The sequence below is a fragment of the Oncorhynchus nerka genome, linkage group LG4, assembly GCF_034236695.1.
Source record: "Oncorhynchus nerka isolate Pitt River linkage group LG4, Oner_Uvic_2.0, whole genome shotgun sequence".
Classification (NCBI taxonomy): Eukaryota; Metazoa; Chordata; class Actinopteri; order Salmoniformes; family Salmonidae; genus Oncorhynchus; species Oncorhynchus nerka.
In genome coordinates, this window is record NC_088399.1 from 47,275,104 (window position 1) to 47,302,167 (window position 27,064).

General features: G+C 42.1%; 1 protein-coding gene across 3 annotated transcripts in view; it reads left to right on the plus strand.

The window, feature by feature from the left end:
• Nucleotides 1–27,064, plus strand: part of LOC115128757 (mitogen-activated protein kinase 10) — a 94,624-nt gene that overhangs the window by 42,466 nt on the left and 25,094 nt on the right. For all 3 annotated transcript variants that reach the window (XM_065017601.1, XM_065017603.1, XM_065017602.1), the window contains exons 3-8: nt 3,847–3,976; nt 4,346–4,404; nt 6,356–6,494; nt 6,896–7,061; nt 8,951–9,022; nt 20,782–20,964. In XM_065017601.1, the coding sequence (XP_064873673.1) occupies nt 3,847–3,976; nt 4,346–4,404; nt 6,356–6,494; nt 6,896–7,061; nt 8,951–9,022; nt 20,782–20,964 (749 nt within the window). The remainder of the gene's footprint in view (nt 1–3,846; nt 3,977–4,345; nt 4,405–6,355; nt 6,495–6,895; nt 7,062–8,950; nt 9,023–20,781; nt 20,965–27,064) is intronic.

Consider the following 27,064-nt stretch of genomic DNA (forward strand, 5'->3'; position numbering starts at 1 on the left):
CAGTGTGAGCAGAACCAGCGGTGTCGTTTGACTTAGCAAACGAGGATCGGATGTCGTCGACCTTCTTTTCAAAATGGTTGACGATGTCATCTGCAGAGAGGGAGGAGGGGGGGGGGGAGGGGGAGGAGGATTCAGGAGGGAGGAGAAGGTGGCAAAGAGCTTCCTAGGGTTAGAGGCAGATTCTTGGACTTTAGAGTGGTAGAAAGTGGCTTTAGCAGCAGAGACAGAAGAGGAAAATGTAGAGAGGAGGGAGTGAAAGGATGCCAGGTCCGCAGGGAGGCGAGTTTTCCTCCATTTCCGCTCGGCTGCCCGGAGCCCTGTTCTGTGAGCTCGCAATGAGTCGTCGAGCCACGGAGCAGGAGGGGAGGACCAAGCCGGCCTGGAGGATAGGGGACATAGAGAATCAAGGGATGCAGAAAGGGAGGAGAGGAGGGTTGAGGAGGCAGAATCAGGAGATAGGTTGGAGAAGGTTTGAGCAGAGGGAAGAGATGATAGGATGGAAGAGGAGAGAGTAGCGGGGAGAGAGAGCGAAGATTGGGACGGCGCGATACCATCCGAGTAGGGGCAGTGTGGGAAGTGTTGGATGAGAGCAAGAGGGAAAAGGATACAAGGTAGTGGTCGGAGATTTGGAGGGGAGTTGCAGTGAGGTTAGTGGAAGAACAGCATCTAGTAAAGATGAGGTCGAGCGTATTGCCTGCCTTGTGAGTAGAGGGGGAAGGTGAGAGGGTGAGGTCAAAAGAGGAGAGGAGTGGAAAGAAGGAGGCAGAGAGGAATGAGTCAAAGGTAGACGTGGGGAGGTTAAAGTCGCCCAGAACTGTGAGAGGTGAGCCGTCCTCAGGAAAGGAGCTTATCAAGGCATCAAGCTCATTGATGAACTCTCCGAGGGAACCTGGAGCGCGATAAATTATAAGGATGTTAAGCTTGAAAGGGCTGGTAACTGTGACAGCATGGAATTCAAAGGAGGCGATAGACAGATGGGTAAGGGGAGAAAGAGAGAATGACCACTTGAGAGAGATGAGGATCCCGGTGCCACCACCCCGCTGACCAGAAGCTCTCGGGGTGTGCGAGAACACGTGGGCGGACGAAGAGAGAGCAGTAGGAGTAGCAGTGTTATCTGTGGTGATCCATGTTTCCGTCAGTGCCAAGAAGTCGAGGGACTGGAGGGAGGCATAGGCTGAGATGAACTCTGCCTTGTTGGCCGCAGATCGGCAGTTCCAGAGGCTACCGGAGACCTGGAACTCCACGTGGGTCGTGCGCGCTGGGACCACCAGATTAGAGTGGCCGCGGCCACGCGGTGTGGAGCGTTTGTATGGTCTGTGCAGAGAGGAGAGAACAGGGATAGACAGACACATAGTTGACAGGCTACAGAAGAGGCTACGCTAATGCAAAGGAGATTGGAATGACAAGTGGACTACACGTCTCGAATGTTCAGAAAGTTAAGCTTACGTAGCAGGAATCTTATTGACTAAAATAATTCAAATGATACAGTACTGCTGAAGTAGGCTAGCTGGCAGTGGCTGCGTTGTTGTTGTTCTATCTCTCTATAGTGCTGTTTCTTGTATTATGGTCTCTTGTTTCTTTAGAGGTTTCACTTTGTTGTCCTTTTTCTTTTCCTTTTTCTTCTGTCCTTATTTTGTCTTCCTTTCTTCTGTTAACTAGATATTTTTTGTTGTTATTCTTTGTAAGCTAGCTAGCTTCTTCTACACTTGATGAAATTGAAAACGCAATTGACCAAAATCAGTTCTGGGACATGTGGAACAATTTAAGCACAACAAAGCCACAAGAATTAGTCATACAAGATGTAGGAATTTGGAAAACTTATTTTGATAATCTATACAAAAACATCCCACAAAACGACTTACAACAGAACCAATTAGAAATTAAAGAAAAATTGAACATCCTTGAATCAGTCATTAAAAACAACCAAAATCCATTAGATTACCCAATAACCCAACAAGAACTAAATGAAAAGCTAAAATCTATTAAATCAAAAAAGGCTTGTGGTGTAGACAACATCAGAAATGAAATGCTGAAAAACAGCACACCTGAGTTGCAAAATGCTGAGTGATTCTCAATGTGATTCTTCTTCTTTTTACTAGGATTAAATTTCAGGGATTGTGAAAAACTGAGTTTAAATGTATTTGGCTAAGGTGTGTGTAAACTTCCGACTTCAACTGTATATGGGTGGGTGTGTGTGTTTGTATAGTATGTGTCACGCCCTGACCATAGAGAGCCTTTTAATTCTCTATTTTGCTGCGCCTTGGTCCGAATGTTATTACAACGATCGTGACAGTATGTATGTATATAGATATATATATATTTACCCCCAAAATATATGGTTGATTGGAAATGATGCAGACAATTACATTGATGGAAGCAACAATCTATCCACAATATTAAAGCAGATTTCTTTCTTTTGGGGGGGGGTTGTTTTTAACACTTTTTTGGTTACTACATTATTCCTTATGCGTTATTGCATAGTTTCGATGTCTTCACTATTATTTTACAATGTAAAACATAGTAAAAATAAAGAAAAATGCTTGAAAGGGTACTCTATATTACGTTACAGCCTTATTCTAAACAGGATTAAATTGTTTTTTTCTCATAAATCTACACACAATACCCCATAATGACAAAGCTAAAACAGGTTTTAGACATTTTGCAATTGTATAAAAAAATATACAACTGAAATATCACATTTACATAAGTATTCAGACCCATTACTCAGTCCTGTGTTGACGCACGTTTGGCAGCGATTACAGCCTCGAGTCTTCTTGGGTATAAGCTTGGCACACCTGTATTTGCAGAGTTTCTCCCATTCTTCTCTGCAGATCCTCTCAAGCTTTGTCAGGTTGGATGGGGGGCTTTGCTGCACAGCTATTTTCAGATCTCTCCAAATATGTTAGATCGGGTTCAAGTCCGGGTTCAAGTCCAGGCTCTGACTGGGCCACTCAAGGACATTCAGAGACTTGTCCCGAAGCCACTCCTGCGTTGTCTTGGCTGTGTGCTACCATAAAGGTCTGATTGGTGGAGTGCTGCAAAGATGGTTGTCCTTCTGGAAGGTTCTCCCATCTCCACAGAGGAACTCTGTGGAACCATTGGGTTGCACCTGAGCTCAATTTAGAGTCTCATAGTGAAGGCCCTGAATACTTATGTAAGTAAGGTATTTCTGTTTTTTATTACCAAAAATGTCTAAATGTCTGTTTTCGCTTTGTCATTATGGGATATTGTGTCTAGATTGCTGAGGATTTTGTTTAATCCATTGTAGAGTAGGGCTGTAACGTAACAAAATGTGGGAAAAGTCAAGGGGTCTGAATACTTTCCGAAGGCACTGTATATAGTGCACTACTTTTGACCAGGGCCCCAAAGGATATGTCTACACTGGTGGTTCTGGTGGATTTTCTCTGGCATCAGAAGTCTGCATTAAAGTCAATCTACAGGTATTCCCTATGTAATTCTAATATCAGCACAAATGGCTTTAGATGGTTACACCCTAGCCTGGTCCCACATCTGTTTGTGCTGTTTGGCATGACAACTACCATAGAAGTTGGCTATACAGCAGAACCAGATCAGGGACCAGGCTAGTTTACAATCATGGTCAGAACAGACAGAAAGGCCCTGGAAGAGCCCAGGACCACCGATCTTGATCAATAGCAAACCCTTCAATCTTTCACAGGACTTCACTTATCATTCTCATTTGTCTGCCATGTGCTGTCTCTGACTCACTTCCTGTTTTGTCATATAGAAAATAATGACTAGAATGGACAAAAAAAAACACACGACAGTAAGTTAACTGGTACATTCCTGTGGTTCTAATTCAATGTTTTTGTCCTGTGTTTTCTTCAGTGCCGGGTACGATGCAGTCCTCGACAGAAACGTGGCCATCAAGAAGCTCAGCAGACCCTTTCAGAACCAGACCCATGCCAAGAGGGCATACAGGGAACTGGTGCTCATGAAATGTGTCAATCACAAAAATGTGAGATGTCTCTATGGTTAAACAAATAACAAGATGATAGTCTAGCTGGTGTTTTGTGGTCTTTTATTGGCCCATTCTGTGGTGCTGATAGAGTGAGTCCCATCCCCATAAAGTGAGTATGTGACCAGAATACATTTCTTGCCTGCCTGGGGCAATGTGTATGATGGGAATTGATACAGACAGACAGATATTTTTGTTTTTCCATGGATATAATCCTCACAGAACAGATGTCTGTCTGTCTCTCTCTCTCTCTCTCTCTGTGTCCCTGAAATCAGCAATGTGCTGTTATTGTTGTTACTGTAGATGGACTTGGTTAACCTGATACTGAATGTTGACCCAGGTTTTTTCTCTGTTGTCTTTCTTTTTCAGATCATCAGTTTATTAAATGTTTTCACACCACAGAAATCACTAGAAGACTTTCAGGATGTGTAAGTACAGTAAACAATATTCAGAGGAAAAAGGAATAATCGTGAGATTATATTTACTTTATGTAGGCCAATTACATTTCTAGTTTCATCAGACTTAAGTCTGATTTCAGATGAGCAAGATTATATTATGTACGTTCAAGACTCTTGTTAAATTATTCTCAGTCTGAGAAAATAACCACTAAGAGTGATGTCAGTGAAAGTGATATTAGTGTAGTATAATTTGAAGCCTCAGGCTCTGTCTTTTTGTACTGGATGATTCATGAATGTGTAGATTGCTGATACTACAGTGAATGGAAGGAAGCATGCTTGTCAGTGCAAGGTAGTGCAAGGAATGGTGTGTCTCTGAGGAATGGAGTTTGTTTTCAATCCAAAACTGCAAAAAATTAAACAAAGTATGTGCTTGAAATTAAAAATGTATTACAGCTATTTAAATAAGTATGGTCTTTTCTATGTACAGTAAAAAAAAAAATGTTTTACTTATTATGGGCACCGTCCCACCTGGCCAACATCTGGTGAAATTGCAGAGCGCGAAATTCAAAAATACCAAATTAAAATATTTAACATTCTTGAAAATACATGTGTTATACATCAAAATAAAGCTTAACGTCTTGTTAATCCAGCCGTTGTGTCAGATTTCAAAAAGGCTTTATGGTGAAAGCAAACCATGCGATTATCTGAGGACAGCGCCCCGCATAGAAAGACATGAAAATCATATTTCAACCAGGCAGGTGCTCCACAAAAGTCAGAAATAGCGACATAATTAATGCCTTACTGTTGAAGATCTTCTTCTGTTGCCACTCCAAAATGTCCCAGAAACATCACAAATGGTCCTTTTGTTCTATAATGTCCTTCTTTATGTCCAGTTCACGCGCACCAAAACAGTAGAGTCCACCTGGAGTGACACTTACAATGAATAGGACTACCTCTTCATTTCTCAAAAAAACATAGTCTTTAGAAATTGTTCTGTGGACATCTAGTGGAAGCCATAGGAACTGCAACCAGGTTCCTAATAATAAGGGTATCCCATAGAAAACAATTGGAAAATCCTATGACCTCAATTTCCCCCCCCTGGATGGTTTGTCCTCGGGGTTTCGCCTGCCATATCTGTTCTGTTATACTCAGACATTTGTTTTCTATCCAAATCTACCAATTATATGCTTATCCTAGCTTCTGGGCCTGAGAAACAGGCAGTGTACTTTGGGCACACTTTTCATCCGGAGGTGAAAATATTGCCCCCTACCCAAGAGACGTTTTAAGTATGTACATTTTTGAGAAAGAGTATGTAGATTCCCATTGATGTTCTGCAGTGTGGTGTCCATTTGTGTTGAGAATATATGTAAAGGAGGAATAAAGGAGGAAGGAGAGAAGAGATGTGGTAGGGAAGAGAATGGGAATCATAAGTTTTTTTATTTAGCCTTTATTTAACTAGGCAAGTCATTCAAGAACACATTTTTATTTACAATGACGGCCTACCCCGGCCGAACCCTAACCTGGACGACGCTGGGCTAATTGTGCGCCGCCCTATGGGACTCCCAATCACTGCCGGTTGTGATACAGCCTGGAATCAAAACAGGGTCTGTAGTGACACCTCTAGCACTGAGATGCAGTGCCTTAGACCACTGCGCCACTCGGGAGCCCACATTAGAGTAGGGCCTCTTGGGTTGAAGCATCTCATCTCTTTTATTAGACCTCTGTTCCAGTGAACGTTATTATAACAGTTATGCCGAAGTGTAGGCTATTAGATCCTCTCCTTGTGTTACCATGTCTCTCTCTGGTGTTGAGGGTTTTCTGAAGCAAAGATGACAGTGACATTCTGGAGATTATTTTACTACAGCCATATTCTCCATTGAACATGCTTTTTAGTCTTAATCTGTGTCCAGAAAGCCAGTCTCAGCCTCAGTGCATTAGCAATTATGAAAACATATTATAACTGTATGTATCACCATCCCAGGTACCTGGTGATGGAGCTAATGGATGCCAACCTATGCCAGGTGATTCAGATGGAGCTAGACCATGAGAGAATGTCCTACCTGCTCTACCAGATGCTGTGTGGCATCAAACACCTGCACTCAGCTGGAATTATACACAGGGTGAGAAGGCCTGTGTGTGTGAGTGCGTGTGCCTTTACGTGTACTGTACGCATGTGTGTGTGGCATCAAACACTTGCACTCCGCTGGCATCATACACATGGTGAGACGTCCTCCAACCTAGAAATATAATTAATCAAATTTTCCGTCAGGTCTCCAGCAGTAACCCTAGTCATTGATATTATGTGCTAGGATGTTCTGGATATAGTAAACATTACTCATGCTCAACCTTGCACTGCTCATAACCCAGTGGGCAGCGCTGGTGGAAGTTACGTCATTGCAACCGGTTTTGTCTGGTGTGAAATGCCATCTGTCGACATTTAAAATAAAAATACTGCTAGCATCACCCGTTAAACTTTTACCTCAATAATCCTCATCTCTTTGATGTTGCTTTTCGTCTGAAGGACCTGAAACCTAGCAATATAGTGGTGAAGTCTGATTGTACGCTGAAGATCCTGGACTTTGGCCTGGCAAGGACTGCAGGCACCAGCTTCATGATGACTCCGTACGTGGTGACACGGTACTACAGAGCTCCAGAGGTCATCCTGGGCATGGGGTACAAAGAGAACGGTAAGACAGGTTTGAAAATGTGTTCTGGTGTTCTAACACTGTAAAATGCTACTGGTTGAGTGTGTTCTAATACTGTAACACACCTCTGCTGGGTGCATTCTAACATTGTAACATGCACTTGCACTAACAGCCAGGGTTGGGGTCAAGTGTGTGCCTTGAATACCTAATTTTATGCACTGTGTTTCGAATGCAAGTACCCTTTTGGAAATTAGATAAAGGTACTTCCGGTAGCTAACTCTAGCCTCCATTGAATGGATTGAGTAAATGAATGTGTAAATAAACCTTTATAGCTCTGTATTTAACTGGTGACCTTGGTGATTACTGAATAGCTGTATGGTTCACAGCATACCACCCTGCATCCCATTGCTGGCTTGCCTCTGAAGCTAAACAGGGTTGGTACTGGTCGATCCCTGGATGGGAGATTAGATTCTGCTGGAAGGGGTGTTGGAGGGCCAGTAGAAGGAACTCTTTCCTCTGTTTAAAAAAAATGCTGCAGTGATTGGGGACATTGCCCTGTGTAGGGTACTGTCTTTTGGATGGGATGTTAAACGAGAGTCATGACTCTCTGTGGTCACTAAAGATCCCATGGCACTTATCGTATGGGTGTTAACCCTGGTGTCCTGCCTAATTTCCCAATCTGGCCACCTAATCATCCCCAGCTTCCAATTGGCTTATTCATCCTCTCCCCTGTAACTATTTCCCAGGTTGTAACTATTTCCCAGGTCGTTGCTGTAAATGAGAATATGTTCTCAGTCAACTTACCTGGGTAAATATAAAACTAGACTAGACGTAGGCAGAGAGAGCAGACCATGGATTTCCTGCCACCAGCAAAGCCCCTGGAGACTCTAACTGCTTCTCTTTATTAGTGGAATAGTCATTTGTCTGCATGCTACCTCTCTTCTCTCACACTAATTATTTCTCAGTCTGAATAATCAACCGCCACATTCAAATTACTTTGTTTCCGATAGCTCTCTACCGACAAGGGTTCTTTCTTAATTCCTCATTCCTCGATTCCTTGCACCCTCTATCATATCCTCACCTCATTCTCAAAACGCATCGGAGGAGAACTTGAAGGTCCAAGGGGAGGGACTGTTACTGTAATTTAATTATTCCAATATGTTTTCATTAATTGAATTCCCTTAATCTATTTTAATGAGAATTTGTAAGATTCCTGTTTGCATAAAATAGACAGAGACCAGACTTATCAATAATAGGTAACAGAATTTATTCTCGGAGCGCGTTACCACGAGCAAGAGTTTATATACAAAAACATGACATTTCATTGCTTCTAGAATGAATCCCCTCCTCCCGACCTAGAATTAAGTGAGTTTAAAAGTTCATTCCAACTCACTAACACATTCACAGGTCACACAACATAACTGAATTAACTCTTGAACCCTCACCATTATCGATCACCACTTAGCTGACAGCTCTAATTAACAGAAAACCTAGGAATGCACTCACTGCCTTATCTAAAACACCCCAGAGCTAAGTTTCGTCGGTTCAACCATAGGTTAACAACCCTATCTGCATACTTTATCCACAACCCATTCCCCTGCCTAGTTGAAATGGTGTTCATTAACTTTAATTACTCCTTGTCCGTGTCACATAATCCCTTCTTATGAACTCATATTGTTAAACAGATATAATAAAACAGAGTCTAAATTTACTTAGTTGCAGTTCTATTTCAAATGAGAATATTGTTTAGTCATTTATTCATAATATTCCTAACAGGGACCTTGAATCTTCACCTCTAATTCGTTTTGAGAAAGAAGAGAAGAGAAAGGATGCAAGGGATCGAGGATAAAGGAACTGAGAAAGAGCCTACGTTCTTTTCTTTTCTAATGCTAACCTCTGACTTATCTCTCACTCTCTCTTTGTACCTGCAGTGGATATATGGTCGGTGGGGTGCATTATGGGAGAAATGGTGCGTCACAAAATCCTGTTCCCTGGCCGTGACTGTATCCTTATTCAGATAATGTAAATAATGGCCGTTGAGCTAGTTCAAAGAATAAGGGTGCCATTTTCCCCCTCGCAAAGACAGCTGTGAACACTCCGTATCATTTTTAATAAACGGGAGCTGCGATAAAGTACGACCTCACAGAAATTGTTCAAAAAAAGTTTAATAAATCGCACTGCATATTATAATTTCACTCGTTCCGTATATTTACATTGTGTTAGCTTACAGGGAAGGTGTCTTTGTTGTTCTCGGAGTGCGCTGCCACGTTACCACGAGCAACAGTTTATATACAATAACATGACGTCTTGTTTCAACAAGAGTTGTGCATGTCGTGTTTGCAATCATGTTTGGATTTTACACTGCATGACCAAAAGTATGTGGACACCTGCTCGTCGAACATCTCCATTAATATGGAGTTGGTCCCCTCTTTGCTGCTATAAAAGCCACCATTCTTTTGGGAAGGCTCCACTAAATGTTGTAACATTGCTGCAGGGACTTGCTTCCATTCAGCCACAAATGCATTAGTGAGGTCGGGCACTGATGTTGGGTGATTAGGCCTGGCTCGCAGTCGGTGTTCCAATTCATCCCAAAGGTGTTCAATGGGATTGAGGTTAGGGCTCTGTGCAGGCCAGTCAAGTTCTTCCACACCGATCTCGACAAACCGTTTCTGTATGGACCTCGCTTTGTGCACAGGGACATTGTCGTGCTTCTACACCTGCATTGTTTGCTGTTTGGGGTTTTAGGCTGGGTTTCTGTACAGCACTTTGACATATCAGCTGATGTACGAAGGACTATATAAATACATTTGATTTGATTTGGCATGCTGAAACAGGAAAGGGCCTTCCCTAAACTGTTGCCACAAAGTTGGAAGCACAGAATCGTCTAGATTGTCATTGTATGCTGTAGTGCTAAGATTTCCCAACACTGGAACTAAGGGGCCTAGCCTGAACCATGAAAAACAGCCCTAGACCATTATTCCTCCTCCACCAAAATGTACAGTTGGCACTAGGCATTAGGGCAGGTAGCGTTCTCCTGGCATCCGACAAAATCATATTTGTCTGTCAGACTGCCAGATGAAGCGTGATTCATCACTCCAAAGAACGCGTTTCCACTGCTCTGTAATTCAATGGCGGCAAGCTTTGGAACTCGGTAGTGAGTGATGCAACCGAGGACAGATTTTTACGTGCTATGTGCTTCAGCACTTGGCGGTACCATTCTGTGAGCTTGTGTGGCCTACCACTTCGCGGCTGAGTTGTTGTTGCTCCTTGATGTTTTCAATTCACAATAACAGCACTTACAGTTGACTGGGGCAGCTCTATCAGGCCAGAAATGAACTTTTTGGACAAACTAACTTGTTGGAAAGGTGGCATCCTATGACGGCGACACGTTGAAAGTCACTGAGCTCTTCAGTAAGGCCATTCTACTGCCAATGTTTGTCTATTGAGATTGCATGGCTGTGTGCTCGATTTTATACACCTGTCAGCAACGGGTGTGGCTGAAATAGCCAAATCCACTCATTTGAAGGTGTGTCCACATATGTTTGTGTATATATAGGGTATGAGCAGTTAGATTACGGAAGTTATTTGTATCACAAAAAATACATATTCATTGCATGCTGTGCACTCTTTCTACTGATACAACATTTAGAAAAATAAATACAGACAAATCTATTTATTTTTAGATTATTACTATGAGCTCTATTTTAACAAACCTAATGCAATGGTACATCCTAGCGCAGAACAGTCTTATGACTAGGGTGGCTTGGAGTCTGACAATTTTTAGGGCCTTCTTCTGACACAGCCTGGTATAGAGATCCTGGATGGCAGGAAGCTTGGCCACAGTTATGTACTGGGCCGTACGCACTACCCTTTTAGTGCCTTGCGGTCGGAGGCCGAGCAGTTGACATACCAGGGAATGATGCAACCAGTCAGGATGCTCTCGATGGTGCAGCTGGAGAACCTTTTTAGGATCTTAGGACCCATGCTGAATATTTTCAGTCTCCTGAATAGGTTTTGTCATGCCCTCTTCACGACTGTCTTGATGTGCTTGGACCATGTTAGTTTGTTGGTGATGTGGACACCAAGGAACTTGAAACTCTCAACCTGCTCCACTATTCCTGCGATTTGACAGTTATGTCCAACAGACGAAAGTGGAAGATCCATTTTGTTAACAAAATTACAAAGGAAAAACAATAAATTACAAAGGAAGGGAAAAACTATTTTAAAAAAGCAATAAATTGCAAAGGAAAAACAATAATAACTTAATGTGCCTAAACAGATTCCCTACAGTCACTGACAACTTTCATTCAATGGGCATAAATAGTCCAAACTTTTCACAGAAGCTGCCTGGACAAATATAATGTCCAATATAAAGAAAGAAATGTAATGTCTGTTGACTGTTTTGCTGCTGGTGATATTTTAATGAAACATTAGCATATAATCATTGATCAGGCTACTCCGCTGGCAAAATCGATGCCATAACCAATTGAGTTACAGCTAAGAACAGGTTTTGGTATGTCACCAGTAGCGCTGCTTGAAATTTGCACATTGGTGCACGTTTGTAAGGACACAACTAAATGATTTCCACCCCTCCCTCCTCAGCACAAGTAAGCTGATATAAGACATTACCATTGACATTACCAACCCTGGCGCCTGGCTTTGACAAGTCAAAATTGCCAAAGAGCGTGCGTTAATGGCAGCCGAAAATAGAGCTCTATGACTCTGACTCCCTGAAGGTGAATCAAATCAATACGTGGCCTGTACTCCTCTGTTAGGTACAATGGTTTCCACGTAGCTCTATTGTCTCTAACCAATCTTGCTACTGTACTGGCTGGCTTCATAACACCTCTAATAGCTCAAATAATATATTTAATAATAATATATCACCATTTCAATAATTCACCATAAATTCAGTAACCCCTAAAAAAAAATACATTTTTTTTTTCTCCAAGTCCTGTTTATATAAATGAATTACTTGAAGTATGTGATGACAAAGCCATGGATCCATCATGGAATGACTAATTATATTTCTATGGGAATCCATCCTGTATTTAACCTATTTTATTTCGGCACCCCTTTGGCAGAATGAGACATCCCTCACTCTGAATATTTATTGGAATATTTCTGGCGCCGTGTGCGTCTGCCTGGAGTGTGTTGTGGGGTCAGACACCGTACACCATGCCCCCCAGGTTACATATCCCAGCATGGCAGGGATGGTCCCCTGGAGCTAATGGGAGAGCAACATGCATGCCGATAATTAGCAATAATTAGCATTCTAGCTTTGAGGGTGTGTGCGTGTGTGTATGTGCGTGCGTGCATCTATCAGGGTGTATGCCAGGACAAAACAAGGATATTTGGTGGCTCTTAGACAATCAGTCATAAGTAATAATCAATCATAAGTATTAATTTATTCACCAACAGTGAATTGAGTTGAGCCCCTTCAGAAACCTGTATTCATGCTGAAATCCAGAATGCACTATAAGGGCCAATATGTCATCATCCTAACATGATAGTCAATGCCAATCAAGACGCCAGCAGAGTGAAATCTGGAAGTTACAAGAACCTACAGTCCTCTTCTGCATGATTTGTGCTTTAAGAAAAGCCCAGCAAGGACAGTGTGGCGTTACTCACATACTCTTGCTAGATCAGTGGTCACCAACCTCTTCTGAGTCAAGATCACTTTCACAGTCAAAAAGCAAGATCTATTGCTCAGACTTTTTTTTACATGATTACATTTTTTAACATGAACCTAATAAAAACAGCTCTTTAGGAATGAGGTTTGTGCAATAGGCCGAATATATTATCATAGCATATTGGTTATATGCCTGGCCTGCCAATATTGTTTCCCCCGACAATAATATATTTCAAAACTAAAGCTTTGATAACAAAATAGATCAGTTGGTGTAGCAATTGCTACAAATCCTCAAATCATGACGTCAGTGGTCTTCAGGTCAAGAAAGTCTGCGCTTCAGAAAGATGAATTTCGGACATTGAATTCCGAGTTGGATGATCGTTTCGAAAACATAATTTCCAGTTCCCAGTTGTCTTAAACACTCTGCAGATGTCAGAGATTTCCCAGTTCCCAGTTGTTTTGAACACGGCATTAGTCTCAGCAAAGGGAGAGAGAGAGCAGCAGAGGTTCCGCCTCTCACGGTCCCTGCTCTCTCCTTCCTTTCCTCTGGTGAGACTGACCAGACAGAGGGGACACCGTCTTCCACCTGGAGAAACTCGAGTTGCACCGCATCTGCCTCATGCAAAAATTCATGTTGTTCCTATGACCAGAGAAAGTAAAATATTCATCAATATTAAAATAGACAAGACACGCTGCTAATAATAAAAATGCACGGCTATCGATTACACTTGGCTACTCATTCATTGCAGCGCGAGCGGAAGTAGGGAGAAGCGTGTTTTATGTTTGTAATAATGATGAATAAAAACAGTGTTCGCGGGAGCACGTGATGCGGCGGAGCTGAGCAAATGTTGACAAATCGAGCTCTTAGAATAACTTTTATTTTTTACCTAAATAACAACGTTGAAACAATATTCTAACATCGGCTGATAAATTGTCAAGTACTTACCTTCCCAAAGAGCCATGGACCTCCGACCGAGAGGCAAGAAGGACGACAAAAACGTTGTTGATTCCCAAGATAACGATAACGCTACAGCTAGCAAGATTAGCATTAGCCCTCATAACTTAGACAACAGTTCCAGACTGTTGCTCCCAGCAGCCTCTTGCGAGCCTGCCGACATGCTGGCTACTCTCCTCCGGGAAATTCAGGATGGTAACAAAGGTCTTTCTATGAAAATTGATAAGAAATCGGCTGAACTCCATTCTTCCATTGACGACCTGAAATCCTCCATGAATGATCTCCTTTAGAGAACGACTGAGGCAGAGTTGTGCATTAGCACAGTTGAAGATACCATCGCTAGACATGACCAGGTCTTGATACAACTGCAAAAGGACAATGCCTACCTCAAAAACGAGGTAGATCAGATGGAGAACCAGAGTAGACGTAGTAATATCCGTGTGGTGCGATTGAAAGAGGACAGCGAGGGCCGTGACCCAGTCCCTTTCTTCACTCAATTGATCCCGGAGGTCCTAGGCATAATCAACTTCACCAAGCCGCTGGAAATCGAACGCGCCCACAGAACATCAGTGCCGAAACCCCGGCCAGATGAGCCCCCACGGGCCGTCCTGATCAGGTTCCTCCGTTTCCAAGACAGAGCGAAGATACTGCAACTCGCAAGAGCCAAAGGGGACATCACCATCGATGGAAAGAGGGTCAGTCTTTTCCCGGATATGAGCGCGGATCTCGCCAGACGTCGCAAACAGTTCAGACCTGCCGCCAAAGCACTGAAGGAGAAGAACATCACCGGCTACGTCATCCCCCCTGCGCGGATGAAAGTTCAGTACAAAGGCCGAAGCCATCTCTTCAACACACCGGGAGAAGTGCACACTTTTCTCAAAGAACTGAGCGACGTCTGAGCCAGGACGGTCTCACTGGGGGATAAAATGCAGTTTGTTTAATTTCAACTAACCGTATCTTCCCGGGGTGAGTTCTATTACATTTACAGGAGAGTATATTTTGGTTTAGTCCATATCCACTGGGCGAAGCAAATAAGTGGGCTTAGGCCCACTGCTTTTCCCCTCATTTATGTTAATCTTTCGAAAAGAGACTCAAGCAGCCCTTACCGTGGGCAGTAAATATTCAGCCATAAATATCTATTCACAACTTTTGTTTTCAACTTAGAGAGCTCGCAGGTTTTAGTTTACGCCAAGGTTTAGCTAGTAAGAGCAAGATGGAAAGCGAGCAGCAACGTATCTCTACACGTGTATTCATGTTTGATTGTTGGGATTGTTGTTTTAGTCTGACAATCTGGGTGGGTGGGATTTTTATTTTTTTTTCTTACTTTTTCCTATGTTTATTGTTTCCTTCCTAAAGAGACACATAGGTCACTTCTGTGTTCAAAGGGGCTAAGCGTAGCAGACGCTACACAAAACACTGAAATAAAATATTAAATATGCATTACCTTTGACAAGCTTCTTTTGTTGGCACTCCAATATGTCCCATAAACATCACAATTGGTCCTTTTGTACGATTAATTCCGTCCATATATATCGAAAATGTAAATTTTATAAAGCGAGTTTGATCCATAAAAAAACAGCTTAGAAAAATGCAACGTCACTACAAAATATTTCAAAAGTTGCCTATAAACTTTGCCAAAATATTTCAAACTACTTTTGTAATACAACGTTAGGTATTTTTAAACGTTAATAATCGATCAAATTGTAGACGGGGCAATCTGTATTCAATACATGAACGAAAAGAAAAAGCTCTGCTCCCCACATCTTGTGCAACTCACAAATGTATCCCCTGTTCCGAGTTGGCCTACTTCCTGTTAAGACAAAGAAATAACCTCAGCCATATTCCAAACACTGGCGACATCGTGTGGAAGCGGTAGGAACTGTTCCTATGAAATTTCCAATGGCAAAGACAATTTAGGCAAGAGAGAAAAAAATAAAAATAATTCTGAACAGTTAGCCCTCGGGGTTTTGACTGCTACATAAGTTCTGTTATACTCACAGACATGATTCAAACAGTTTTAGAAACGTCAGAGTGTTTTCTATCCAAATCTATGAATAATATGCATATCTTATATTCTTGGCATGAGTAGCAGGAAGTTGAAATTGGGCACGCTATTTATCCAAAGGTGAAAAATCTGCCCCCTAGTTTTAAAAGGTTAAACCTCCCCAATTTTAGAATGTACTACTGGGCTGCACAGTCTAGGTTTCTGGCTCAGAGGTTTGACAATGGTCCCTCTCCCTCATGGTTGAACATTGAAAAGTTTGAGGTAAATGATGACACTGGGGCAGAATTGTTTTACAAATGGGACAGAAATTGTATAAAAACCATCACAGACAACCCTTTAATCATACATTCTGTCCTGGCATGGTGCAAACTGCATGAGCTGTTCAGACGAGGGGGATTTCTTTCCCCTAAAACCCCTTTATGGAACAATAGATTGATTCCAATGTTTTTCCAGAATAGTAACTTTAGACCATGGTCTGATAAGGGGATCACTCTTCTGGAACATTGTTACGAGGAGGGAGTACTTTTGATCAGCTGAAACAGAAATACCGCTTGCCTAACAGGGACTTCTTGAGCTACCTACAACTACGAAACTTTATTAGGGTGACTCTCAAGGGACAATGGAACCTACCTAAGATGTCACCTATTGAACAACTCTGGCACTCAGACGAACCACTGTTCAAGACAATTTCCTGTGTATATGATGCTCTTATGTCAGGACTAACACTGCCTGAGCTAGATAAACCCTGACTTAGATGGGAAAAAGATCTGGGTATTGATCTTGATGAGGGTCTATGGAGTGACCTATGCAGGGATGGTGTTACATCCACATTGAACTCCAGATACAGACTGATCCAGTTTAATTTCCTCCATCAGCTCTATATCACCCCATCTAGACTGCACAAGTTCAACCCAGATATCTCCTCCCTATGTTTTAGATGTGGCTCAGATGAAGTAACATTCCTCCATTCCACTTGGCAGTGTTCAAAACTACACGGTTAATGACAGGGGGTATGCGATACCATATCCTCAATTCACGGGGGTTGCATTCCCTTTAGACCTGGAGGTCTGTCTACTGGGCAACTTTACTAACACCAATCTTAGGCAAAGCCATACTATAAAGCTAACAGAAATATTGCTAGCGATTGCCAAGAAATGTATTGCCTTGAAATGGAAATTGGATTCCTCCCTGCCAGTTGCAATGTGGCTATCGGAAGTTAATAGTTGTATCCCTTTGGAGAAAATCACTTACTGCTTGAGGAATAAGTTAAATAAGACATTTTACAGAATTTGGCAACCTTTTACTGACTATATGGAGAATCTCCCCCCACATCTCATTGATTGAATCTCTATATAATCCTCACATAATGTTTAACACGTAATGTATAATATGTAGCCTACGGCAAGTGATCCAATGTCTCATTATATATATTTTTCCTTATTGTATGTTTGTATATATAATTATAATTTTTTTTTTTTTTTTACACTCGTCTGTTACTGTCACTTTGTCCTATTGTTGTCTAATATCTTTACACTTTTGTTTTGAATGTTCTTAATTGGAAAATGCAAAAAGAAAATATATATATATAAAAAAGAAAATGTGTTCACAGTGCTTAATAAAAACTTAAATGTGAACTCACTCGTAAAAACAGCAGCTCTTTGCTGTATTACATTTACATTTAAGTCATTTAGCAGACGCTCTTATCCAGAGCGACTTACAAATTGGTGCATTCACCTTATGACATCCAAAGTCTGTATTCTTTGACATTCTCTCTCTGGTCATGGTTTTAAAAGTTATGAAATCTCAGGTAGGCTAGTATCAAACTTTGCTGTGGCCGGAGTCTTGGAACCTGTAGGTACAGTGATTTGAGCTATTGGATTGGCCAGCACAGTAGGCACACATTATTTAGCCACAGATCTCCCGGTCCATCAGGTAGGCAGAGTTGGTCTTTTAAGACAAATGAAATGGTCCCAAATGTGAACACCTCGCCTACCCAGTTCACACCGCTTCTGAATCAGGTGCATCTACCGCCAACAGCGCAAAACACGAATAAAATAAATAAATGTATCGTTGGCTTTTCTAAAGAAATATTTGGTGATCGACTAGGAATGTCTCGCGATCGACCGGTTGGTGACCACCGCTAGATAATAACTGACAAAGACAGCAGTGTCTTAAGTTTAACAGACATTGTTGTGGTAAACAAAACATAACATGTTTGCAATTACATGACAGACAGGACTCACAAAGACGTGGATTTTTTTTGCATGTCTGCGTGCAGTGTGTGGTTGATGGAGTTTGTGTGACATGTGTCATGTATGTATCTGCATGTATGCTGGGTGACTGGTATGGGACTGTGTCTGGCTGCAGTGGACATGTGGTCTTTGGGCTGCATCTTTGGAGAGGTGATAAGAGGAACAGTGCTGTTCCCAGGCACCGACCGTATCCTTGCCTCCTTGTCTCCTTCTGGTACTGTCATCAACACTATACTGTACACTGCTAGAAGAACCAAATACTGTATAGGGTTAAATGGCTAGCGTCATACATGGCCCTTAAAGCAGTTCTATATAGAACATTTTGAGAGGTATCCTTGCCTCCTTCTGTAGACTTTAACTCGTATCAATACATCGACACATTGGCTGTGCTACTAGTTTACCACAGCTAACTAGCTAGTGATTTCACATTGGCTACACGTACATACTTCTGGCCTTCTTCTAGCCTTTACAATATATCAGGTCTATCATCGAGATGAGCAGTTTGAACACCATCAAAAAATCTGAACATTTAGAAAATAGCCTAAATTCATGAGGGATACTCATATGTATAAAAAACAATACTTTATTTTTAATTCAACACAAATTAACATATTTATCTATATGGAACTTTTATGGAACAATTTGTTAAATCAAATTAGACAGCTTAACATCCATGTAGAATCATTTTAAGGAATGAAAGCCAAGGCTCCTCTCACTGCATTGTGTAGATTGGACTCCTTTTCCTGCATTGTGTAGATGTGATTGCCAAAGTATGACGTAGACAAAGAGGAAATGAAAGCGGCGTTCCAGCAGGATGAGGTCATGTGTTTCTGTTTGCCCTGGCTTGCTGGCACTCTCTTTGAACTGGAACCCACCTGTGGGAGATGGAGAGAAAAAAGACCCCCTCAGCCTGGCCACCCTCACACACAAACACACACACCATCCGTTCCCCCTCTGTTCCTATCCCAAAATAGTGCTGATAATTCAAATCAAGTTTCAAGTTGATTTGCCATTTGTAATAAATGACATGGAAATCGAGCTCTCCCAATAAAAACAGCATTAAAAACAGCAATCTAACACAAAATCACACCAATTGGCATTTGGAACTTTGTACAGTACCAGTAGAATAATCTGCATATTCATAAAGCAATGGTTATAAATTAGAGAGATAACTAGGAGCTGTTTCAATCTGCTATCTGCTAGTTTTAAAACCCACATTAAACACAAATGTGCTTGCAACGTATTTAACCCAGCATTAGGAAACAGTTTAAATCATTTAAAGGGCTAGGAAACCAAAGAGGAAATCATTCCCACCAGTGAAGTGTTGGCTCCGCTCACTAGCACTGTGACGATGTCCCGAATGGCACCCTATTCCCTATATTCTCACGCCTGCTCCCGCTTCCCCTCAGGCACTAGGCTGCCCTCCATTACGCACTCCTGACACCATCATTAGGCACATCTGCGCTCATTGGACTCACCTGGACTCCTTCACGTTGTTGATTGACCCCTCTATACATGTCTGTTCCTCAGTTTTGTTCCACGTGTCAGCGTTATTGTCGATTTTGTTCCCCCCGTCCAGACTCTGTTCTTGTAATGTTTGATGTCCGTTTTCTATTAAATGTTCACTCCCTGTACCTGCTTCTTTGTCTCCAGCGTCTGTCCTTATAGAATGCTGACACCACTATTTGATGCAAAGCATTGTTTTTTGTTTTTGGTGGTGACGTCGGGTCTGGGTGCTGCCGCTGATGGAACCGGGGGTGCCTCAGGTGGGTGGCGCCCCTAGAGGGGGGGGTACTGTCACACCTGCTCACACTTCCCCTCGCCAGGCTGCCCTCCATTACGCACACCTTTCACCATCATTAAGCGCATCTGTGCTCATTGGACTCACCTGGACTCATTCACGTTGTTGATTGCTCCCTCTATATCTGTCTGTTCCTCAGTTTTGTTCTCTGTGTCAGCATTATTGTTGTAATGTTGTTTTGTTCACCCTGTCCAGACGCTGTTCTTGTTTTGTTTGAAGTCCGTTTTCCATTAAATGTTCATTCTCTGTACCTGCTTCTCGTCTCCAGCGTGTGTCCTTACATATATAGGGGCCCTGGTCAAAAGTAGTGCACTATATAGGGAATAGGCTGCCATTTGGAACCCCTTTAAGGCTATGGGAAATGGGGAGGGCTATAACGTAACAACAAAAGCTTTAGTATTAATAGGGTCTTTCTTATAGCAGACTAAAGCAGTGGAATTACCATTGCAGATGAGATGAGGAGAGGGGGGTGAAGTCTCTGACCAATAGTACATTCAGACAGGACTCTCTATACATTGTTCTGACACGTACATCTGGAGAGTTTTGCGTCAGTATAGATATTATACTAGTGTTTATTGTCGACAATGTAGATATTTTATTATCTATTTAATTTGTTTATTTGTCAGGGACCATGCACAACACATATTGCACAATTGGCAAACTCCATTCCATTGGAAATCCCTCCCTACAAGTTGACACCTTTTTGCAGTGATTCATAGGATTTACAAGGACTTGTTCGTTTGTGAACCCACTCACATTCCATACCGCAACTGCACAATGTTGATCAACATCTGTTTGACTGTCAGAATAGGAAGAAATCTGTTTGTTTACTATGATTGAACTAATTAAATATGGAAGAGAGAACTTGTTTAAGAAATGGCAGATTATAGAAAAGTTGTCTGTTACTGTTACACTTTGCTCATGTCCCTCCATTTAGTGATATGTCCCAATGTGGCTCTTACGCATCTGCTTGTAGGACTATTGTAGGCCTATGCAATTGTCCCCTTCAATTGGTTAGTGCTATATATTAAAGCCTATATGTTTTTTATTTGAGACAGCCAGAGTGCTGTCCTGTCCAGGTTTGTTGTGTGTTTTTCTTAACCCCACCCCCTATCAGATATCGACCAATGGAATAAAGTGATTGAGCAGCTGGGCACACCCTTACCAGAGTTTATGAAGAAGCTGCAGCCCACTGTCCGTAACTATGTCGAGAACAGACCCAAATACGCAGGCCTCACCTTTCCCAAGCTTTTCCCCGACTGCCTCTTCCCTGCAGACTCAGAGCACAACAAACTCAAAGGTAAGTGAGACAATAAAGTATTCTATAGCCTAATAATTCTGGTATTTCTCATTCTATGCTTACAGCCCTTAGAGTATGTGTGTGGAGGTTGTGTAGTTTGAGGCAATGTGGCTCGCGAGGTGCCAGCCTAATTTAAGTAATATAGCTTCACTTAAATTGGTTAGATGAATTCAGGCAAATCTCCTGCTTTTGATGTTATACCAATTGATTTTTTAAAATTCTTTTTAATTTTTTTTTTACAGAAGTTAAATGAACTTTTCTCGCTTGCTTACATTTTTCATTTCAACGGGGTAACTATCAACCACCCAAAGAGGTGGGATGATTACATTACTATTGTAGCAGGAGGCAAATGGTCAATATAAAAGCCATGTACACCTCAAAAACTGGAGACCACTCACTTTATTGTGCTTGAAACCAAAATGTCCTTATATGCAGATGATGGAACATTTTATTTGATTTAAAAATTATATAATTGACAGTAATGGGAATTTTAATATCAAGCACTGTGGAATAGGCATAGGCTGTATAGGAATAGGCATTTTATTAGGTACAACCATCTAGTACCGGGTCGGACCCCCCAGAACAGCCTGAGTTCTTTGAGGCATGGATTCTACAGTGTGTCGAAAACGTTCCACAGGAATGTTGGTTCATGTTGACGCAATTACATCATGCAGTTGTTGCAGATTGGACCACGGTACATTCATGCTGAAAACAGCCCGTTCGATGCTCTATGGTCAGCAACAATGTTTTGATCAGCAACAATGTTCAAATACACTGTGGCATTCAATTGTTGCTCACTTGGTATCAAGGGACCTAACGTGTTCTAGACAAACAGTCCCTAAACCACCGCCACCAGTCTACCGTTGACACCAGGCAGGTTGGGTCCATGGACTCATGCTGTTTATGCCAAATCCCGACACTGTCATCAGCATGATGCCACAGGAAATGGGACTCAGACCAGGCAATGTTTTTCCACTCCTCAATTGTCCAGTGTTGGTGATCGCATGCCCACTGGAGCCGCTTCTTCTTGTTTTTAAATTCTAGGAGTAGATCGACGAGTTTTGCATTCCGAGATGCAGTTCTGCACACCACTGTTGTACTGCTCTGTTATTTGTCTTTATGTGGCCCGCTTGTTAGCTTGTACGATTCTTGCCATTCTCCTTCGACCTCTCTAACCAACAAGATGTTTTTGCCCACCATCCGTCTTGCCCACCATCCACATCAAGATGTGTTTGCCCACCATTTTGTTTGTCGCACCATCCACATCAAGATGTTTTTGCCCACCATCCGTCTTGCCCACCATCCACATCAAGATGTTTTTGCCCACCATCCGTCTTGCCCACCATCCACATCAAGATGTGTTTGCCCACCATTTTGTTTGTCGCACCATCCTCTGTAAACCCTATTTGCTGTTGTGTGTGTGAAAAGGCCAGGAGGAAGTTTCTGAGATACTGGATCCGGCGTGCCTGGCACTGACGATCATACCACGCTCAGTCGCTTTGGTCACTCGTTTTGCCCATTTTAACATTCAATCGAACATTAACTGAATTCCTTGATGCCTGTCTGCCTGCTTTATATCGCAAGCCACGGCCACATGACTCACTGTCTGTAGGAGCGATCCATTTTTGTGAACGGGGTGGTTTACCTAATAAACTGTCAACTGAGTGTATGTACAAATTATAATAACAATCAGTTACTGGCAGCAATTTCAACAGAATGGGGGAAAAAGTTAAGGGAAAGAAAAGAGAAACTGTTTGTTTGTAGACCTCTTATTAAATCTCACAGATGGGAAACTATAGTTAAAATCAATGAAGCCATACCATTTTCATTTTGGTTGCCTTGACACACAAATTCCACTCTTTATAGGAAGAGAAGTTTGATACTCCCATCCCTTGAAAACACCAGGTTTTTGGTTTTATTTATAAAACAACATTACACTCCATCTTCAGTTGAAGATATTGTAAAAATATCTGGCTACTAACAAGATGATGGTGCATCACCATTTTAGTGGTGTGGAGGATTTGATACAAATCTGGTATTGCCCCATAACTTTATTATTCCTTTTTTTTTACATTAACATTTGTTTTGTTTGTAATTTTAACCCCCTTTTCTTCCCAATTTTGTAATATCCAATTGCGATCCATTTACAATCGAGCCATGCGTCCTCCGAAACATGACCCGCCAAGCTGCGCTGCTCCTTAACACCCTCTCGCTTAACCTGGAAGCCAGCTGCACCAATGAGGAAACACTGTTCAACTGACGATTGAGGTCAGCTTGCAGGTCCCCGGCCCGCCACAAGGAGATGCTAGAGCGCGATGAGCCAAGGAAAGCCCCCCGGCCAAACCCTCCCCTAATCCCGGACGACACTGGGCCAATTGTGTGCCCCCCTATGGGTCTCCCGGTCACGTCCGGATCAAACTCCAGGCTGTAGTGACACCACAACACTGCGATGCAGTGCCTAAGACCGCTGTGCAGCTCGGGAGGCCAATAGTTGCTAACTTTTGGGTAAAAGTAAAACAGTGGTTACTCCCTGTTCTAAACAATTTTGTTATATCGCCACCAACAGTTATATTGGGTGACTTAAGGGATAGAAGCAACATGATATACCATCTCTTAATTCTGCTGGGGAAAGCTTTCCTTTTTTAAACTTCAAAATAACTGTCAAACACTTTTATACACTAGAAGGATTCATTTCAAAAGAAACTGGGGGGTCACAAGATTTTACTGGTAAGTGGGACCAAATAACACGTCATGAGAGATGGGCCTGATTTCATAGACAAAGGAAATGTGCTCCTGATCGACAGTTATATTATATTATAATATTATAATTATATTATATATAATATTTTTTTTTTTTTTTATTGTGGTGTTTTTATTTTATGCGCTTTTGTAGTTCGAGTAATTGCTTGTTTGTTTTTGTGTGTCCACCACATTGAGGTTTTGGGATGAAGAGGATGGGGTGTTCTTGGGTAGGCGTGGAGGGTAGTCAGTCTGGTGGTCATGTCAATGGTATTACATGCCAATGATTGAAAAAAATTAAGGACAGAAATACCAAAAAATGAAGAAGAAAAAAATATATATAAAAAATACTTCTCTTTGCAAAAAAATACATTTTTAAAATATTTGGAATAAAAAATAAACATTTTAAATAATACAAATAGGTTAGTCCCACAAATGTAAAAAAAAAATATATATATATTAAAAAATAAAATAAATTCAGAGGAAGATGTTTTAAACCAAGACGTAATGCACTACATTTCCCTCTACATTTCCTGAGAAAGAAATCTTTAAAAAAAATATTCCCAATAAGTATTCCTACATTAGGCTACCAGAGAATATCCTAGAAGGATATATCAAAGGAAGACAGATTCCCTAAATACAGTATAATTAAATCTGTTGCCTTGTGCTGCTGCTAATGTTGTATGTTTGGGAAGGAAATTCACAGGAATCACTCTATATTCCTCCTGCTGCCTGCTGCCTGCCTGATCTCTGCAGATACATGGCACAGGAAAGGGGCGATAAGAGGAATCACCCACTGAGACATAGAGGCTGTAATGGACGCTGTCACAGCCAGAGACACAGTAGAGATGTAAGGAAGCGTAAGAGTTAAAGAGATTGTATTTGAGAGGGAGTGTGTTAGACACTGTTTTAGAGCTACTGTGTTACACCAACTGTGTTACAAAAATTATGGTAAACAATTTTTACACTACTTAGCCGAGCTGGCCTGGTTACGCATCCACCATAGACTAAATTAAAATAACATATCTGAGCCAGCACATTACGGTTCAGGTCAGCATGAAAGTGTGAAAAGAGTATTGTGTACGTAGCGGTCAGTGGAGGCTGGAACTCCCAAAAATGGCTGAATTTACCAAATCAAATTGTATTTGTCACATACACATGGTTAGCAGATGTTAATGCGAGTGTAGCGAAATACTTGTGCTTCTAGTTCCGACAATGCAGTAATAACCAACGAGTAATCTAGCTAACAATTCCAAAACTACTACCTTATACACATAAGTGTAAAGGGATAAAGAACATGTACATAAAGATATATGAATGAGTGATGGTACAGAGCGGCATAGGCAAGATGCAGTAGATGGTATCGAGTACAGTATATACATATGAGATGAGTATGTAAACAAAGTGGCATAGTTTAAAGTGGCTAGTGATACATGTATTACATAAAGATGCAGTAGATGATATAGAGTACAGTATATACGTATACATATGAGATAAATAATGTAGGGTATGTAAACATTATATTAGGTAGCATTGTTTAAAGTGGCTAGTGATATATTTTACATCAATTCCCATCAATTCCCATTATTAATGTGGCTGGAGTTGAGTCAGTGTGTTGGCAGCAGCCACTCAATGTTAGTGGTGGCTGTTTAACCGTCTGATGGCCTTGAGATAGAAGCTGTTTTTCAGTCTCTCGGTGCCAGCTTTGATGCACCTGTACTGACCTCGCCTTCTGGACGATAGCGGGGTGAACAGGCAGTGGTTCGGGTGGTTGTTGTCCTTGATGATCTTTATGGCCTTCCTGTGACATCGGGTGGTGTAGGTGTCCTGGAGGGCAGGTAGTTTGCCCCCGGTGATGCGTTGTGCAGACCTCACTACCCTCTGGAGAGCCTTACGGTTGTGGGCGGAGCAGTTGCCGTACCAGGCGGTGATACAGCCCGACAGGATGCTCTCGATAGTGCATCTGTAGAAGTTTGTGAGTGCTTTTGGTGACAAGCCGAATTTCTTCAGCCTCCTGAGGTTGAAGAGGCGCTGCTGCGCCTTCTTCACGGTGCTGTCTGTGTGGATGGACCAATTCAGTTTGTCTGTGATGTGTACGCCGAGGAACTTAAAACTTACTACCCTCTCCACTACTGTTCCATCGATGTGGATGGGGGGGGTGTTCCTTCTGCTGTTTCCTGAAGTCCACTATCATCTCCTTAGTTTTGTTGACGTTGAGTGTGAGGTTATTTTCCTGACACCACACTCCGAGGGCCCTCACCTCCTCCCTGTAGGCTGTCTCGTTGTTGTTGGTAATCAAGCCTACCACTGTTGTGTCGTCCACAAACTTGATGATTGAGTTGGAGGCATGCGTGGCCACGCAGTCGTGGGTGAACAGGGAGTACAGGAGAGGGCTCAGAACGCACCCTTGTGGGGCCCCAGTGTTGAGGATCAGCGCAGTACCCAGTTGCACAGGGCGGGGTCGAGACCCAGGGTCTCGAGCTTGATGACGAGTTTGGAGGGTACTATGGTGTTAAATGCTGAGCTGTAGTCGATGAACAGCATTCTCACATAGGTATTCCTCTTGTCCAGATGGGTTAGGGCAGTGTGCAGTGTGGTTGAGATTGCATCGTCTGTGGACCTATTTGGGCGGTAAGCAAATTGGAGTGGGTCTAGGGTGTCAGGTAGGGTGGAGGTGAAATGGTCCTTGACTAGTCTCTCAAAGCACTTCATGATGACTGAAGTGAGTGCTACGGGGAGGTAGTCGTTTAGCTCAGTTATCTTAGCTTTCTTGGGAACAGGAACAATGGTGGCCCTCTTGAAGCATGTGGGAACAGCAGACTGGGATAGGGATTGATTGAATATGTCCGTAAACACAAGTAGCTCCAAGTCTGAGAATTAATTTATTACAGAGAATTAAATCATGTTAGTTAGGGAATCAATAAACCTACTGAAGCCGTTCATGTTTGAGCCAATCGTGCCCCAGAACAAATACTTAATTCTCGTAGTAGTAACAACACAGATATGCCGCCTGAAACACCTCAGCTAGAGGGTCTGCGTAACCAAACACAAACAGGTGTGAGTGGGGATGCTGCCAGATAATGGCTAGAGTAGGAGTGTGTGTGTGTTGTGCTGTATCGCCACCATTTCTCTACAAAATCCCAGCGGAAGGTGGCTGTATTACATCCAGTCAGAGGTTCCTGTAAGTCTGTCTGGATGGCAATGTATTTATTGGACGTGTCACTAATTCTTATGAAGGACTTCCTCGCAGAAGAGGTTACTCAACCAGTCAGCAGGCGATATGCCAGTTAAATAATTGGTGAAACGTTGCTTGGTTATAAATTGTTTAAGGTTAATATCAGTAGTGGATAGGTGCTCATTC